This window comes from Cnephaeus nilssonii (genome assembly GCF_951640355.1).
Source record: "Cnephaeus nilssonii genome assembly, chromosome: 3".
In the NCBI taxonomy this organism is placed as follows: domain Eukaryota; kingdom Metazoa; phylum Chordata; class Mammalia; order Chiroptera; family Vespertilionidae; genus Cnephaeus; species Cnephaeus nilssonii.
This window is the reverse complement of record NC_137074.1, coordinates 109,458,559-109,477,671: the sequence shown is the minus strand read 5'-3', so window position 1 is coordinate 109,477,671 and position 19,113 is coordinate 109,458,559. Positions and strand designations below refer to the sequence as shown.

The window sequence follows — 19,113 nt, the reverse complement described above, 5'->3', positions numbered from 1 at the left end:
CACAATACAGTGTACAGATGATGTGTTGTAGAATAATTTGTTAATCAGTGTCATCCCAATAAATTCAACAAAAAGGAAAAGAAAAAAAATCAGGCTTAATGTAATTCTAGGAATATACAAGTCATATGGGAGCAGAGAGGTATTTTTGTTTTTAGATTCCTTCCCTCACTTCCTGAGCACTCCAAACTAAATTCTTTCTATTCTGAGAAACCTGTTACTCCATGTACTGCCTTGAAGAATCGTATTGAATTGCAAAGTATTTTTAAATTTTAAGTATAATGTATTAATGAATTAATGTGTGTTGATTTTTAATGTATTGATTAATTGATTTTAATGCATTAATGTATTTCATCAAGATATATGTCTATTTAGGAAAACACACCACACACACACACACACACACACACACACACACACTCCACAGTGAATGTGCCCAGTTATCAGGTACCTTTCAGCTAGGTGAAAAATACTCTTATACTCTACCATTCCTGAGTAATTCTCAATACAGAGAACTTATAATGAAAAATGTGTAACAGTAGGTATAATTAATTTAAAGCTACATCTATAGTTCCAGATGGTGAGATACTAAATTCTATGTTACCTAAGGCCAGAAGCTTATCTTTTTTTACATCACTCTGAGGCAATGACTTGAACTGAATGTATTTAACTGCATCAATAAGCTCAAGTCCAGTATTTTTTAATAGTTGCAATATCTACACAGTAAACCTTAGTCATAGCCCCAAAATGGATATACTAAACAGCATAGTTGAAAACACAGGTGTCCATTTGTATCCACAAGCAATTCATTATTTTGGAAGCATACCTACAGCTCCATTTAAAGTCTGAAAAATTTTGCATTTGTGATCCAATGTGATGTTAAGAGATTCCTAAAATAAGAACAGAGATAATATTAAAAACGACAATGGAAACAACAAACAATACTATCATGTTAATATAGTTTGTTCTTTTAAAAAAATTTTAAATTCCATATGTTAATTATTCCAGCAATATTTTTCAGAAAGACTATAATTTTACTGTTGATTAAATTAGAGGATAGAATGTATGGGAAAGCATTCATGCTGTTTTCCAAGTATTTCCACATCTCTACCTTCTGACTAATTCTGACCAGTGAATCGTTAGCAGAAGTAAAATGAATCACTTCCCACCTGGAGATGTCATCGCCAGTTGGGGACCCTAAGTGTGCTCCTTCTCTCTGGCACCTGAACCAGCAAGGTTGGAGATAGCTGCTCCATCAGCAAGGGCCCCAGCCCCCTCTACCAAACGACTACAATGAGCAGGAACCCCTGTTGTGTTAAGCTGTTGAGCTTGAGGGTTATTATTGCAGCATAAACTGCCTGACTGTCAACAGGCTGGCAATTAATCTGCTTTACAAACCTTATGATTCTCACTCAGCCCGGTGTGGCTCAGTGTTTAAGCATTAACCTATGAACCAGGAGGTCAGGGTTCAATTCCCAGGTTGCCAGTTTGATCCTCAGTGTGGGGTGTGCAGGAAGCAACCAATCATTGATGCTCTCTCACCATTGATGTTTCTATCTCTCTCTTCCTCTCCCTTCCTCTCTGAAATCAATAAAAATATATTTAAAAAAACCCTTATAATTCTCAATGCAGTAGCTACATTGCTCTTCACAATAATATTCCTAAAAGTGTTTTGCATGCTATTGTAGATTGAAACTTTGTGCTCCCTCAAAATTCCTATGTTGAACCTCTAACCCTAATGAGGGTTAAGTTCAGGTTATAAGAGGGGGGCCCTCATGATGAAAATGTTGCCCTTATAAGAAGAAATGAGTGTTTACACACCTGTGTTTGCCCTCCCACTCCCTTTCCTTCCCCCTCTGTCTGTCTCCTTCCTCCTCTATCTATCCCATGTGAGGACACAGCAAGAAGATGGCCATCTCCAAGCCAGGAAGAGAGTCCTCATCAGAAACTGACCATGCTGGCCACCTTATCGCAGACTTCTAGACTCTTTGAAAATAACTTTTTCTATTGTTTAAACCATTCAGTCTATGGTATTTGGTTATGGCAATCCAAGCAGACTAAGACACATACTAAGCATACTCTTATGCTTAGAGAGAAACTTAAACAGGATTTAGACAACAAAAATATTACAAAGACAACAGGGAGGAAGCACCCTAAGCAAAGACAACTAAATAAGACTCAAAGCACTTTCCTAGTTGAACTACAAGAGTAGCAGCATGCTGCACCCACACCAAGAGGAGGTTTCTCTCCAGATGAGAGGCCAAGTCCCTCAGGCTTGCCATAGCAGGCACACAGAGGGTAAGTAAAATACAGAGATGAAGAAAAATAGCTTAAGAATTGAATATCTTAAGTATGAAGTGTCTAATGAAAATATTTAGGTGACTGAAGTACTTATCTAAGAAACAGAAACAATATAGCTGCAAATTCACTGTAAAATGTACTTTTAAGAAAACATTGTTTCATCATGACAACATCCATGAATACACAATTCAGTAAATTCTAGAACTATAACAGTTATATTAGGTACATATATTAAAAATATTGTTGCATTTGAGCTTTGGTTTTGCTTTTCTCCGAAGTTTCATTTAAGTCAATCTCAGGATTGCTATTTGCCCCAACTTCACTCCCCCCACCATTAGTTACAGAATTCAGATTTCTAGCAGGATACATGTACTAGAAATAAAAGGCAGCATTTTCTTTGCATATTATGTGTAGCCACACAAATATGTTGCAGTCAAAGAAAAAATACAAGAAAGTATTTTGTGAGAAGGGAGTTGACAAAACTGAGATGGTCCCTTACTTACTCTTCTGCCTGCTAACTGCCGGGAAGCTCCAGCAGCCTTCTTGGACAAGGGGGTTACATTGAAAGTGGGAGCAGGAGCTATTACATACCCTCTTCAGTGGATCAATATAAATTTTAGTATAAAATAGCTGATCATCATCATTATCCTGTAGGTTCCACTGTTGAACTATACGGTTGATATATGGAGCATAACCAATAAATCCTGCAATACAACAGAGAGAGAATAGAGAATTTAGTAGTCAAAGACCAAAACTCATGTGTATGTTAATCCCATTGACCCACTACACAGTTATAGAACCCACTAGGTCAAATCCTTAGGCTGGAACATCACAGCTCACCATGAGAAAAATATGAGTTATTGAGACTCCTTTGTTTTATATGTAAACTAGTGGCCCGGTGCACAAAATTCATGCATGGGGGGATCCCTCAGCCTGGGCTGCACCCTCTCCAAACTGGGATACCTCAGGGGACATCTCTCTCGCAATCTGGGACTGCTGGCTCCTAACTGCTAACCTGCCTGCCTGCCTGATTGCCCCTAACCACTCTACCTGCTGGCCTGCTCGCCCCCAACTGCCCCCTTGCCAGCCTGCTCGCCTCCAACTGCCCCCCGCCAGCCTGATCACCCCCAACTACTGCCCTGCCGGCCTACTTACCCCCAGCTGCCCCCCTGCCAGCCTGCTCAACCCCAACAGCCCCACCGCCGGCCTGATAACCCCCAACTGACCCCCACTGATGGCCTGCTTGCCCCAACTGCCCCCCCATGCTGGCCTGCTCAACCCCAACTGCCCCCCTGCCAGCATGATCACCCCCAATGGCCCCCCATACCAGCATGATCACCCACAACTGCTGTCCCATCCTGGCCTGATCACCCACAACTGCCCTCCCCTCTTGGCCCCTAACCGCCACTACCTTGGCCCCGCCACCATGGCTTTGTCCAGAAGAACATCCGGAAGGTCTCCTGGAAGGTCTCCCAGTCTAATTACCATATTACCCTTTTATTAGTATAGATAGAGGCCTGGTGCATGAGTGGGGCTGGCTAGTTTGCCCTGAAAGGTGTCCCGGATCAGGGTGGGAATTCCTTAGGGGGAAGGGTGGCCTGGGTGAGGTGCCTGTGGTGGTTTGCAGGCCAGCCATACCCCCATTGGGGTGAGGTCCCCACTGGGGACGGTGCTGGCCTGGGCGAGGGGCTGGGGCAGTTTGCAGGCTGGCCATACCCCATTTAGGGTAGGGGTCCCTGCTGGGGTGTCTAGCTAGCCTGGGTGAGGGGCTGAGGGCCTTTTTCAGGCTGTCCACACCCCCTTCAGGGTGGGGGTCCCTGCTGGGGTGCCTGGCCAGCCTGGATGAGGGGCTGATTGTAGGCTGGCCAGACCCCCAGCAGAAACCCTCACCCCATGGGGGTGTGGCAAGCCTGGGTGAGGGGCTAAGGGCCTTTGCAAGCCCCTCTCTCAGCGGCGGGCCCCAGCGACCCAAGCCTCCTGCGCACTCAGGCCGGCTCCGTGGCTGCCGCCCACAGACCACTCCTTCAGCAGCCAGCCCAGGTGGGCAGAAAGCTTGGCTTCCTCCATCACTGGGGGCAACCCAAGCCTCCCACCCTCTCCAGTTGGCTCTGTGGCCGCCGCCATCTTTGTCCCGCTAATTTGCATATTTCCTCCTGATTGTCTGAGGGCATTGCGGAATGACGGTCAATTATCATATTTTTCTCTTCTTAGTATAGATTGAAATAGAGTGAGTTTTAATACCAATTGCAAATCAAAGATTCTTTCAATAAATATAGCCCCTAAATTAACTTATACTGAGAAGGCTAAAAAGGGCTAATTCCAATGTAACTCTGATATTTGGGGCCTAGTGATCTGAATCCATGCCAGCAAGCTCAGTGTACATTTTTGATAACCTATAATTAAGTCACTACCTCCTTCCCAGATATTGGTCTTGCAGAACCTGTTTTACAGACCATAAAACTGAACAGTGCACTGCCCTGGAGGGAGGGTTATTAAATGCTGGCACTAGGCCAGACCATCAGATATGGCCTGGAGACCCCCAACACCTGGGGGCCTTCTTGCAAGGCCCGTGAAAAGGACCGGAAGCATAATCCATATTTGCAGAACAAAGACCACAGGGACATATAAAAAGAAGCCCCATGCATGTTTCGGCACTCAGATTTGGAAAGCTATTCCCTGAGTCCACCGGTGTATTAAACAGTGTCCCTCCTCTACTTTAAAGCGTTGCTTGGTTTTTCTTTGGTCTTCTGCAACAATACAAGAGGGGCAACTAATATGTTCCAGTTACTAGGAAAAAAATAGACTAAAGAATGCTCTTTTTGACCTTCTAAAATGCTCTTCTTGGATCCTTTATACAGTATTCACTGTTTCTGAAAAAGAAAATCTCTACTACAGTTGTTTTCATGTCTGTACCAGAGATGTTAACACAATCAAATGCTGGATTTGTCACCGACTATAAACATCTCAAAGGAATGTTATAGCTGGGACATTTTGGTAATTTTTCCTTTACTTTAGCTAGTCATTACAGTGCCTGCTAATCCATTTTCTGGCTAGCTTTTGTGTGTCATAGTCTGGAGAAAGGAAGTCTAAAATAGGATTGTTCCCCTTGGCCTCAGAACATAAGCATTAAGTTTGCCAACAACAACTGTCTATAAAAAACACAGACAACGGGATCATTTTTCCCTTGGTTGAGTCTTCCTCTGAGTTTCAGAAATGCAGCCAAACCATGTCTCATTGACATGCAATACTTTTTTAAAAAGACCAATATTATTCCTTTGAATTAAAAGAAACTGAATTTTACCCTTAATATTAAAATGTCATAAAAGAATAAACGAAATAAGTCCAGCAATTTTACTGCTACCTAGAGAAAATAAGACAAAATAAGAACATGGCTAAATCAACCACTGGTTGCTCATTTTAATTATTTTTACCAAATTAAAAAAAAATCTTAAAACACTGAAAAATGGAAACTCTGAATGAGGAGTAAGTCAATGCTGCATGGACACACACACAGGAACAAACTGGAATTATAACTAAAATACAGAAAAACTTCATGAATAATCAATGGAAGACTCAATGAACAGAATCCTGATACTGGAGGATGTAAAGAGGAAAGCGCAAAGAGATTGGTAGGAGGGGAGGAGGCACTGGTGGGCTGGTGGGCTCCCACAGATAACAACTGAAGTTCAGGAAAGATATCTCAGCTGTGAGGGATTGCCACTGAGAATTCTTGGGTCTAATTCCCAAGCTGGGACCTCCAGCAGTGAGCACCAGAACTAAGAAGGGTACACACATAACATGTGGCTGTGAAAAGCAGTGAGGTTGCTGTCTTCCATGGAGAGATGGCTTAAAATGCAGGCACCCTCATAAAGTGCCAACACACAAAATTCCCTGTGGAGCCAATCACCTTGTGCTCTGGCAGAGGGAGGGCAGAGTGGACTGGAGTTATGTGAACAGAAGCCAGGATCGGGGGCTTTGGGGTTAGATTTCAGAAGGTAGAAACCCTAGTCTCCTGTGCTGACTCATTCCTTAATGCAGACATTGGCTATACATGTGGATTTGCCTGGGGGAAAGACAGCTGACCACCTTATTGGAAAACACCTTGCCCCACTGGGTGGAATTTCTGAGACCCATTAATAGACTGAAATAACAATTAGCTTCCAGACAGAAGCAATTGCCCCACTCTGTGAAAAACTATCACCACACCTATAGATGATTGCCTGAGGGCTATTCAAGATGGAATCCTATCAGTTTGTAGGCAGAGGCAGTCTCTGGAGGCTTTGAGTATTTCCTTGACCTAATTGAATATTTCCCAGTCTAATTAGCACTTGACACTGTCCTGCACTAGAGATTGAGAGGTGTAGCAGATCTACCTAATACATAGTCACAAACCCACAAAGGCAGCAAAAATGAGGAGACAAAGAAACAACCCATAAGTGAAAGAACTAGAGAATTCTCCAGAAGGAGAGATAAATGAAATGGAGATGAGAAATTTATCTGATACAGAGTTCAGAATAATGATGGTAAAGATGCTCAATAGCATGAGAAAAGATATAGTAACTATGAAAAAAGAAATAAAGCATTACATAGCAAAAATAAAGAACACATTGGAAGGAATACAGAACAGATTAGGGGAATCTGAGGATTGAATCAGTGAATTAGAAGACAGTGTTGAAAAAAAATCACTCAATCAGAAAACCAGAAAGAAAAAACAATGAAAAAAACAGGAGGGCAGCTTAAAGGAGTTGTGGGACAATGTGAAACGTAAAGATATTAGAATAGCATGAGTGCCAGAAGAAGCAGAAATGGCAAAGGGTATAAAGTGTTTGAAGAAACAATGGCAGAAAATTCCCTAACCTAGTAAAGGAAAAAGTCACACAAGTCCAGGAGGCACAGAGAACCTTAAGCAAGAACCCAAAAAGACCCACACCCAGACTCATCATAATTAAAATACCAACAATAAAAGACAAAGAGAGAATCTTAAAGGCAGTAAGAGAAAACCAAACTGTTACCTACAAAGGGGCTCCAATAAGGCTGACACCGATTTCTCATCAGACACTCTGCAGGCCAGAGGGAATGGCATGAAGTACTCAAGGTAATGGAAAAAAGGATCTGAGACCAAGATTACTATACCCAGCAAGATTATTATTCAAGATAGACAGTCAGATAAAGGGCTTGCTGGACAAAAAAAGGCTAACGGAGTACATCACCATCAAGCCAGCATTACAAGAAATGCTAAAGGTACTGCTATAATGAGAAGAAATACAGAAATCTAGGCATACAGAATTAAAATGGAAATAAATAAATAAGTGCATATCGTATATAATAAAAGCCTGATATGCAAATCGACCAAATGGCGGAATGACCCATGGAACATCAGGTCACTATAACGTACACTGACCACCAGGGGGCAGACGCTCAATGCAGGAGCTGCCCCCAGCCTGCAGGCCCCAGGCTAGCCAAGACAGGTACCAGCAGGGGCTTCCCCTCACCCCCATCGCCCCGCCGGTCGCCCTGCAGATTGGCCCTGATCACCAACCAGGCAGAGGGACCCTACGTGGGCACAAATCTCATGCACTGGGCCTCTAGTCAATAATAAACTTAAATGTAAATGGATTAAATGCTCCAATCAAAAGACATAGGGTGATTAGGCTAAAAGGCTAATTCCAATGTAACCCTGATATTTGGGGGGGCTAGCAATCAATCTGAATCTGTGCCAGCAATCTAATGTACATTCTTGATAACCTATAATTAAGTCATTGCCCCTTTCTCCACAAACTGGTCTTGCAAGACCTGTTACCTAAGTGCTCACATTTTACAGAGGCCATAAACCATGACACATGCCGCTGGAGGGGGGTTATCAGCGTTGGCGCCAGATCAGGCCCTTAGGTATGTTCTCAAGACCCCCAACACCTGGCGCTTTTTGCAAAGCCCGTGAAAGGTCTGGAAGTATAATCCATATTATGGGGACAAAGACACCAAAAGGGTATAAAAGAGGGGCTTGTACCATATTGGTTGGCTCAGAATTTGAGAGGCAACCTCCTCTGAGTCCGCTGGCATTATAAAGCTGTGTAACTCCATTTACACAGCAATGCTTGGTTATTCTCTGGTCTTCTATAACAAGGGTAGCTGGTTTGATACAAAAACATGACCCAATTATATATGCTGTCTACAAGAGACCCACACAGAATGAAAGTGAAGGGATGGAAAAAAATTGTCCATGCAAATGAAAAAGAAAAAAAAGCTGGAGTAGCAATACTCATATGACAAAATATACTTCAAAATGAAGGCCATAACAAGAAATAAAAAGGTTACTACAGAATACTAAATGGATTGATCCAATAAGAGGATATAATCATGATAAATATACCACATATGCACCCAGTATAGGAGCACCTAAATATATATTTTTTTAAACTGCTAGAGGACTTTAACAGAGAAATTGACAAAAATACAATCATAGTAGGGGACTTTAACACCTTGCTGACTTCACTGGATAGATGTTCTAGACAAAAACTTAACAAGGAAACAGTGACTCGAAAGGACACACTTGATCAGATGTATTTAATAGACATTTATATAACATTTCACCCCAAAGCAGCAGAATACACATTCTTCTCAAGTGCACATGGATCATACACGAAGAGAGACCACATGTTAGGACACAAATCAAATCTCTACAAGTTCAAGAAGATTGAAATCATATCAAGCATCTTCTCAGATCACAATGGAATGAAATTAGAAATCAACTATAGTAAAAACACACAAAAACATTCCATGTTATTAAACAACTAGAGGCCTGTTGCACGAAATGCATGCATGGGTGTGGTCCCTAGGCCTGGCCAGCAATCAAAGCATGAGCATCTGGCATGGAAGGGCAGGTCACAGCTGACCTCTGGGCCCTGGGCAGAACCTGGGCCCCCTCTCGCATCTGCTTTGGCCTGGTGCCGCCCGCTCACCTGCTCCACCCTCTCGCCACGGTTTCACTCTTGTCAGGGCCTATTGGGGCTGGCAGCGCCTCCACTGCCGCCCTCTGCCAGTGCTGCATTGCCAACGCCTGCCATGTTCCGCGCCACCCCCTGGTGGTCAGCGCACGTCATAGCGAATGGTCGAACGACCGCCAGAGGGGACAATTTGCATATTAGACTTGTATTATATAGGATATTATTAAACAATGAATGGGTACCAATGAGATCAAGAAAGAAATAAAAAACCTCCTGAAAACAAATGAAAATGAAAAAAGAAAACAGCCCAAAATCTCTGGGACATAGCAAAAGCAGTCCTGAGAGGGAAGTTCATAGCACTACAGAACAACTTCAAAAAAACAAGGAAAATTAATAATAAACTATTTAACCCTACAACTTAAAGAAAGAGAACAACAAGAAAAGCACAGCCCTGGCCGGTTTGGCTCAGTGAATAGAGCGTCGGCCTGAAGTCTGAAATGTCTCAGGTTCGATTCTGGTCAAGGGCATGTACCTTGGTTGTGGGCACATCACCAATAGGGGGTGTACAGGAGGCAGCTGATAGATGTTTCTCTCTCATCAATGTTTCTAACTCCATATCCCTCTCCCTTCCTCTCTGTAAAAAAATCAATAAAATGCATTTAAAAAGCCCAGAGTAAGTAGAAGGAAGGAAATAATGAAGATTAGAGCAGAAATAAATAACAGAGACTAAATAAATAAATAAATAAATAAACCTGTGAACCCAAGAGCTGGTTCTTTGAAAGAATAAACAATACTGATGAACCATTACCCACCGGAGAGAGATGACCCAAATAAATAAAATCAGAAATAAAAGTGGAGAAGTAACCACTGACACTGTGGAAATACAAAGGATTGTAAGAAAATACTAAGAACAACTATATGCCAACAAGCTGGACAATGTGGATTAAATGGAAAAATTCCTAACAAATGCAATCTTCCAAAACTGAATGAGGAAGAATCAGAAAACCTGGATAGGCCAATAACAACTAATGAAATAGAGCAGTAATCAAAAAACTGCCAGCAAACAAAAGCCCAGGACCGGATGCCTTTACAGGGGAGTTTTAGCAAACATTCAAAGAACTAACACCTGTATTCCTCAAACTATTCCAAAAAATACAGGAGGAAGGAACACTTTCAAGCTCTTTTTATGAGACTAGAATTATCTTAATTCCAAAACCAGGTAAAGACACTACAAAGATAATTACAGGCCAATATCCCTAATGAACATAGATCCTAAAATCTTCAACAAAATATTAGCAAATCAGATCCAGCAATATATTAAAAAGATCATATACCATGACCAAGTGGGATTTATTCCAGGGATGCAAGCTGTTATAATATTCACAAATCAATAAACAAATACATCACATAAACAAACTGAAAGACAAAAATCACATGAGCATATCAATAGATGTAGAGAAAGCATTTGACAAAATCCAACATACATTTTTGATAAAAACTCTCAGCAAAGTGAGGATAGAGGGAGCATATCTCAACATGATAAAGGTCTTACATGATAAATCTACAACCAACATCATACTCAATGGGCAAAAACTAAAAGCATTTTCCCTAAGAACAGGAATAAGACAGGGATGTCTGCTCTCACCACCCTTATTCAACATAGTACTGGAAGTCCTAGCCATATCGATCCAACAAGAAGAAATAAAAGGCATCCAAATGGGAAAGTAGGAAGTAAAATTCTCATCATTTGCAGATGACATGATATTGTACATTGAAAACCCTAGAGTCCACCAAAAACTACTAGATTTAATAAATTAATTTGGCAATGTAGCCCGATACAAAATGAATACCCAAAAATCAATGGCTTTTTTATACCCCAATAATGAATTCTCAGAAAGAGAAACTAAACAAACAATCCCATTTACCAATGTAACAAAAAATTAAGATCCTTAGGAATAAACTTAACTAAGGAGGTAAAAGACTTGTACTCGGAAAACGACAAGACATTGTAAAAGAGATAGATGAAGACATAAATAAGGGGGAAATATTCTGTGTTTATGAATTGGTAGAATCAACATCATAAAATGTCCATATTACCCAAGGCAATCTAAAAATTCAATGCAATCTTCATTGAAGTACCAACAGCATATTTCACAGAACTAGAAAAATACCCCCAAAATTTATATGGAATTAAAAAAGACCCCGAATAGGTGTACCAATTCTGAGAAAGCAGAACAAAGTTGGAGGAAACACAATACCAGATATCAAGTTATACTACAAAGCCACCGTAATCAAAACAGCCCGGTAGTGGCACAAGAGCAGGCATAGAGATCAATGGAACAGAACAGAAAGCACAGAAATAGACCCACGCCATTCAGCTCAGTTAATATTTGACAAAGGAGGCAAGTGCATACAATGGAGTCAAGACATTCTCTTCAATAAATGGTGCTGGGAATATTGGGCAGATACATGCAAAAAAATGAAAATAGACCACCAACTTACACCATACTCAAGAATAAACTCAAAACGGATAAAAGGCTTAATGTAAGTCGTGGAACCATAAAAATCCTAAAAGAAACCATAGGCAGCAAAATCTCAAACACCTCTCATAGCATTATGTTTGCAGATAAATCTCCTAGGGCAACGAAACTAAGGAGAAAAACAAACAAATGGGACTACATCAAAATAAAAAGCTTCTGCACAGCAAAAGAAACCATTAACAAAACAAAAAGGGAGCCCACTTTATGGGAATACATATTTGGCAATGATACATCTGATAAAGGGTTAACATCCAAAATATATAAGGCACTCACACAACTTAACAAAAGGAAGACAAACAATCCAATTAAAAAATGGGCAAAGTACCTAACTAGACACTTCTCCAAAGTGGACATATAGATGGCCAAGATACATATGAAAACATGCTCAAAGTCACTGATCATCAGAGAGATGCAAATTAAAATGACAGTGAGGTATCTCACACCTGTCAGAACATCTACCATCAACCAATCATCAAATGACAAGTGCTGTTGGAGAAAAGGGAACCCTAGTACACTGCTGGTGGGAATGCAGACTGGTGCAGCCATTATTGAAAACAGTATGGAGTTTCCTCAAAAAAATTAAATATGGTATTGCCATTTGACCCCACTTCTAGGAATATAGCCTACGAAACCCAAAACACCAATCAAAGAATGTATGAACCCTTATGTTCATAGTAGCACCATTTACAACAGTTCAAGTGCCCATCAGCAGATGAGTGGATAAAAAAGCTGTAGTACATTTATACCATGGAGTACTATACAGCAGTTAAAAAGATGAATCTCTTACCCTTTGAGACAGCATGGAGAGGCCTAGAGAGTATCATGCTAAGTGAAATATGTCAGTCATAGAAAGAAAAGTATTGCAGGATCTCACTCATATGTGGAATCTAATTAACAAAATAAACTGATGACTGGAGTGGATCCAGTGACATGGAAGTATGGAACAGAGTGTGAAATCTCGGTGGGAAGATGGGGGTAGGAGGTAACCAATCAAAGATCTTGTATGCATATATGCATAACCCATGGATGCAGTCAGTGGGGTAGTAAGTGCCTGCGGGGGCGGGGGGGGGGGAAATGCTGGAGGGTGTTGATGGGGATGAGGGAAGGAGACATATGTAATACTTTCAACAATAAAGATTAAAAAACAAAACAAACAAACAAAAAAACACTGAACAATGCAATTTTTAATCATGTGATCAACCTTCTCTGATAAAAAATACATGCAAGCAGACCATGACATTTTACTGTTTTTCAAAAATTATATTCCCTTATTTTTTGTATAAGTCCCAAACATCCTAAAAAAATGAAAAGTAATTACAGTTGACCCTTTAACAACATGGGTTTGAACTACCTAAGTCCACTTAGATATGGATTTTTTTCAATAAATATATAGTTGGCCCTCCATTTCCCTGGATTTCCTATATATGTATTCAACCAGCTGTAGATGGAAAATAGCAATTTTGATCCAAGGTTGAGAATCAACAGATGTGGAAGGCTGACTATATGCACTGTTTTACACCATTTTATATAAGACTTGAGTATCCATGGATTTTGCTAATAGGAACCAATTTCTCTCAGACACTGAGTGACTACTGAAGTTTTTGGGGAGTCAAAAGTTATGTGTGAATTTTTTACTATGGGAGGATCAGTACACTTAACCCCATTCTGTCCAAAGGTCAAATGTGCATATATTTTCATAGTACGTGATATATATTTTATATGATTTATATTTTTCTATTAAACTCAAATATTTCAAATAAATAAAATTTCTCATATTCTGAAATTTTCCTTATATGGAAACATGTTCACTCTCCATGATGGAGATTTTTTAAATTTAATGATATACCCAGAAACTAAACTCATGTCCCTTAAATAACTCTCAATATATTAATGGCCCTGACTAGTGTGGCTCTGTTGGTTGCATGTTGTCCCCTGCACCAAAAGGTTGTTGGTTAGATTCCTGGTGAGGGCACATGGCCACAATCCCAGCTAGAGGGCTTGTAGGAGGCAGCCAATTGATGTCGATGTTTCCCTTTATGTCTCTTCCTCTCTCTGAAAATCAATAAAACTATTTTTTTAAAATATTTCATTCATAAAATTACATAAACTTTTATTGAGCGTATTTAGATTTTCTACCATATCTTTAAGTATTTTATTACAAAACTAGAGGCACGAATTTATGCATAGGTGGAGTCCCTCAGCCTGGCAGGTGATCAGGGCCATGGGGGGTGGGGGGCGGGCTGGCCAGCTGAGGGGAGGGACAGAGGGAGGTTGGCTAGCTAGGAGGAGGGACCGCGGGAGGTTGGCCAGCTAGGAGGAGGGACCGCGGGAGATTGGCCGGCTGTGGGAGGTTGGCTGTGGGAGAGCACTGACAATCAGGGGGCAGTTCCTGCATTAAGCATCTGCCCCTTGGAGGTCAGTGTGTGTCATAGCAACCAGTTGACCGGTTGTTCGGTCGTTTGGTCTTAACAGTCGCTTAGGCTTTTATATATATAGAAGTATGAGCATTATGTTTTGATGCCCTTGTATGATCTCTTTCCCACTTAATAAATACTTTTCCTTAGTGAAACCTGCTCACAGAGGCACTCACATGGTAGGTGTCTTTTTGCTATGTCTACAGTACTGTGCATCTGTCTGAAATTAAACTCCTGAGTAGCTATCTCATGATCTAGATGAATTTACATATTTCATTACACATGTTATGGTTGGGAAAAAAATCATAAATACAAAATAAAACATCACAGAGTTCCACAGCAAAATGGGTTTTTAAACTACCTAGAACTTAACGATAATTTAAAAGATTAGTCTTACTGAAGGCCTGACAGTTTGGAGGCAGAAGTAGCACCAATCTACAATGCTAGTGTTCAGACAAGAAGTCAAGAGTGAGAAGCCTCCTGAGAGAGAGGCTTTGCCAGTGCATGAACTGGAACTCTAAGGGAAGCTGCTAAGACAATGAAGATGGAGTGACAAACTGGAATTTAAGGTTTTGGAAGTGTAATATTTATATGGGCTAACAAAGTTCCCAGGTACAATTATGAGTTATGGCTCAGGGTTGAACATCAACCTATGAACCAGGAGGTCATGGTTCAATTCCTGGTCAAGGCACATGCCCAGGTTGCTGGCTTGATCCCCAGTAGGGGGCATGCAGGAGGCAGCCGATCAGTGATTCTCTCTCATCATTGATATTTCTATACCTTTCTCCCTCTCCCTTCCTCTGTGAAATCAATAAACATGTTTTTTAAAGTGCAGATGAAAAGAGCTGGAACTGAGGCATCTCAAAGAACGTTAAACTACTTGCTAAAGGTTTCATTCCATAACTGGCTGAGCAAAGCCTAGAATTCAGACATGCTGCTACTTAAAGGAGCACGTATTTTAACTAGCCTAAATAGCTATAGGTAAATCACTGAAAAACATCTATTCTTCCAATGCAGCTTGCATGTCTAACATGTCCCCCCATCTTGTTTGAGTATACCTTCTGGGTAGATGTTTACATTAACCTCAGTCTAAAAAATCTCTTTGAGTCATAATAATGTCCAATGTCAAATTTTACTTTCTTTCTTTTTTTTTTTTTTTGAAAAGAAAGGAAAAATGAGATAATTTGTTCCATTAATCCATGGTGGCATAGCTAATGCAACATTTGAAGTATATCAGACATTGCAAGTTGAATCTTTTTGACTAGTGAATTTCAAGGCAAATTACTCATTTATTCCAATATATGTAAAACATAGATAAAATTAAGCAATGCCTATTTTTTAAAGCTACCTGATTGTAGCTTGTACTTTTTTTGTAAGTTAGAGAATTTACTAAATGCATTGTCCTATAGCCAGAAAATTCTCAATGACACTATAACCAGAAGACCTGGATCTATATTATTTTTCTTTTAACACTTAAAGTCATTCAATGAAGTCACTTAAATTGGGAGAACAAAGTTTTTTCACTTATAATTTGGAAATAATAACACACTGTCTAATGTTGCTAGGGGCATTATCTATAACAATAAAAGTGTAATATGCTAATTAGACCGGACGTTCTTCCAGACAACCTTCCAGACAAAGCTGGGGCTGCGAGGGAAGCCCGGGTCCTGGGTGCCTGCCAGCAGCCGGAGCGAAGCCTGGGTCCCGGGTGTCTGCTGCGGCTGGAGGGAAGCCTGGGTCCCGGGTCCTGCCAGCGGCTGGAGGGAAGCCCAGGTCTAGGTGCCTGCCAGCGGCCGGAGGGAAGCCCAGGTCCTGGGTGCTGGAGGGAAGCAGGTGCCGGCAGCCAGGGGAAGGAAGGCCTTCTCTTGCATGAATTTCATGCATCAGGCCTCTAGTCTATTATATAAAAGCCCAGCAACCGTTATGGCGGAATGACCAGAATGACTGGTCACTATGACGTGCACTGACCACCAGGGGCAGATGCTCAAAGCAGGAACTGCCCCCTGGTGGTCAGTGTGCTCCCACAGTGGGAGCGCTGCTCAGCCAGAAGCTGGGCTCATGGCTGGTGAGCGCAGCGGCAGTGGCGGTAGCCTCTCCTGCCTCCATGCAGGCCTGGTCACCCCTAATGCCCTCCCCTGCAGGCCTGGTCTCCCCCAACTGCTCTTCCCTGCAGGCCTGGTTCCCCCCCAACTGCCCTTCCCTACAGGCCCGGTCGCCCCCAACTTCCCTCCTCTGCCGGCCTGGTCACCCCTAACTGCCCTCCCCTGCAGGCTTGATCACCCCCAACTTCCCTCCCTTGCAGGCCTGGTCCCTCTCAACTGTCCTCCCCTGCTGGCCTGATCACCTACAACTGCCCTCCCTTGCAGGCCTGGTCCCTCCCAACTGCCCTCCCCTGCTGGCCATCTTGTGTCCACATGGGGGCAGCCATCTTTGACCACATGGGGGCAGCCATCTTGTGTGTTGGAATGATGGTCAATCTGCATATTACTCTTTTATTAGATAGTATGTAATTTTTCCATAGTAATAAGATAATGGTTATTTAAAACTATGTCTACAGTTATACATATAAAAAGGTGGTTTCATAATTATATATAATTACTATAACTTACATTACACTTTCTGCCAGAATCTTACCCACCTCCGGAATTCAGGTAGCGTTTCCCAATATGTACAACAGGATACTTGTCTGCTAGTCTCTTATCTGGCCACAGAATTCCATCTGCTGCAAAGACCACTTTGTGGTTTGACTTTTGGAACTTTTTTAAAACTTCTTCTGGACTGCCAGCAAATATGACATCAAAGCTGTTTAGTGAAGGGAAAACATTTTAAAATATATTTTAAAACATACATAAACCAAGAAACAGTCTCTAATAACAGTCAGAATTTAGACTACAACACAAGATTAACACCAACTATTTAGAGAATACACCAAAAAAGTTTACCTCAACTTAAAGTATATGCATAGTATTAAATTATTAGTGTTTGCATTACATTGAAAATTGAGGTCCATATAAAGACAACTTTTGTAGTATTAGTCTTACTATTTTTCATTAATCACTTGTTCAACTAAATCAAAATTTTAAGTGTTGAAATGTTAAAATGTCAGTAGCTTGCTATCTAATAATATAGACACAATCATTGATAGAACTTACCATTGTAACTACCTAATGTTTCAATTTAATTTGTACCCATCCATTATAATTTCTGAAGATTTCATTGCCTTGAAAAAAAATGTGACCAACTACTAAGTGTCATCAATATTTATATATGAAATTTATATTTTAATCACAACTAAGCCTGAAATCCTAAAATAGTGTATAGATAAGCACATCTTTTTAAACCTCAATAAATTTGAAAAACAATATAAAAATTGATACTTTTATTTAATGTCTATAGTTTCACTGATTTTATACAGACTTTATTCCTCAGAGCCTATTTACAGCATCAAAATGACATAACAAAATATGAAATATAAAAGCCACTACCTAATATATTCCTACTCTATAATAAGTTCTCTATTCTTGCTATAACCACAACTTCTTTTGCATTTTCCTATTTTACATCAGAGTACCTCAAGGCCAAAGGTTTCCAAAGATGAAAACTTTATGACTTAACATCCCAGGTAACAAACAATAAAGCAAACTAATGCTCTTTAATTCAGCACCATGTCTTCCTCAAGTCAATAGTCCAGAGGCACTGCTGTGACATCTAAATGGAGGAGGAAAGAGGCTGCCTCTTCAAGCTAGACTTCCTCTCAAGGAGCTTGTTAATATGCTAGGATAGTAGTAATACATCAAGAAACATTTAGTAACTTCATGAAAATTTAAATTCTTTGTAGTAAAAAGAATTATACATGAGGATTGCATTGAATCTATAGATGGCTTTGGATAGTATGGACAGTTTAACAATGCTGATTCTACCAATCCATGAACACAGTATATTCTTCCATTTGTTTATATCTTCTTCTATCTCTTTTTTCAACATCCTGTAGTTTTCTGAGTATACGTCTTTTACCTACTTAGTTAAGTTTATTCCTATGTATCTTAATTTATTTGTTGCTATGGTAAATGGGATTGATTTTTATATTTTAGTTTCTCTTTCTCTGAATTCACTGTTGGTGTATAAAAAGCCATATATTTCTGGGTGTTAATTTTGTATCTTGCTACATAGCCGAATTCATTTAGTAAGTCTAGTCGTTTTTTGGTAAAAGATCTATACGCAGAAAACTATAGGACACTGAAAAAAAAAGATAGAGAAAGACATAAACAGATGGAGGAACATACCATGTTCATGGATTGGTAGAATCAACATCATCAAAATGTCCATACTATCCAAAGCAATCTATAAATTCAATGCACTTCCCATTAAAATACCAATGGCATATTTCACAGACCTAGAATGAACTTTCCAAAAATTCATCTGGAATAAAAAAAGACTCTGAATAGCTACAGCAATACTGAGAAAGAAGAACAAAGTAGGTGGGATCTCAATATGAGATATCAAGCTGTATTACAAAGCCACTGTTCTCAAAACAGCCTGGTACTGGCACAAGAACAGACATATAAATCAATGGAATAGAATAGAGAACCCAGAAATCAACCCAAATCACTATACTCAATTAATATTTGAAAAAGAAGGCATGAACAAACAATGGAGTCAAGACAGTCTCTTCAATAAATGGTGTTGGGACAATTGGACAGATACATGCAAAAAATTTAAACTAGAACACCAACTTATATCATACACAAAAATAAACTCAAAATGGATCAAGGTCTTAAACATACAACGGGAAACCATAAAAATTCTAGAGGAATCCACAGGCAGAGAAATCTCAGACATATGCCGAAGCAATTTCTTCACTGATACTGCTCCTAGGGCAATGGAAACGAAAGAGAAAATAAACAAATGGGACTACAT

The 19,113-nt window shown here is 40.3% G+C and overlaps 1 protein-coding gene across 2 annotated transcripts in view; it reads right to left on the bottom strand.

Moving 5' to 3' along the window:
* The window catches only part of PLOD2 (procollagen-lysine,2-oxoglutarate 5-dioxygenase 2), a 234,771-nt gene that overhangs the window by 100,845 nt on the left and 114,813 nt on the right, over positions 1–19,113 (bottom strand). For both annotated transcript variants that reach the window (XM_079765499.1, XM_079765498.1), the window contains exons 4-6: positions 16,835–16,998; positions 2,890–3,002; positions 824–887 (exon numbers count right to left, since the gene is read on the bottom strand). In XM_079765499.1, the coding sequence (XP_079621625.1) occupies positions 824–887; positions 2,890–3,002; positions 16,835–16,998 (341 nt within the window). The remainder of the gene's footprint in view (positions 1–823; positions 888–2,889; positions 3,003–16,834; positions 16,999–19,113) is intronic.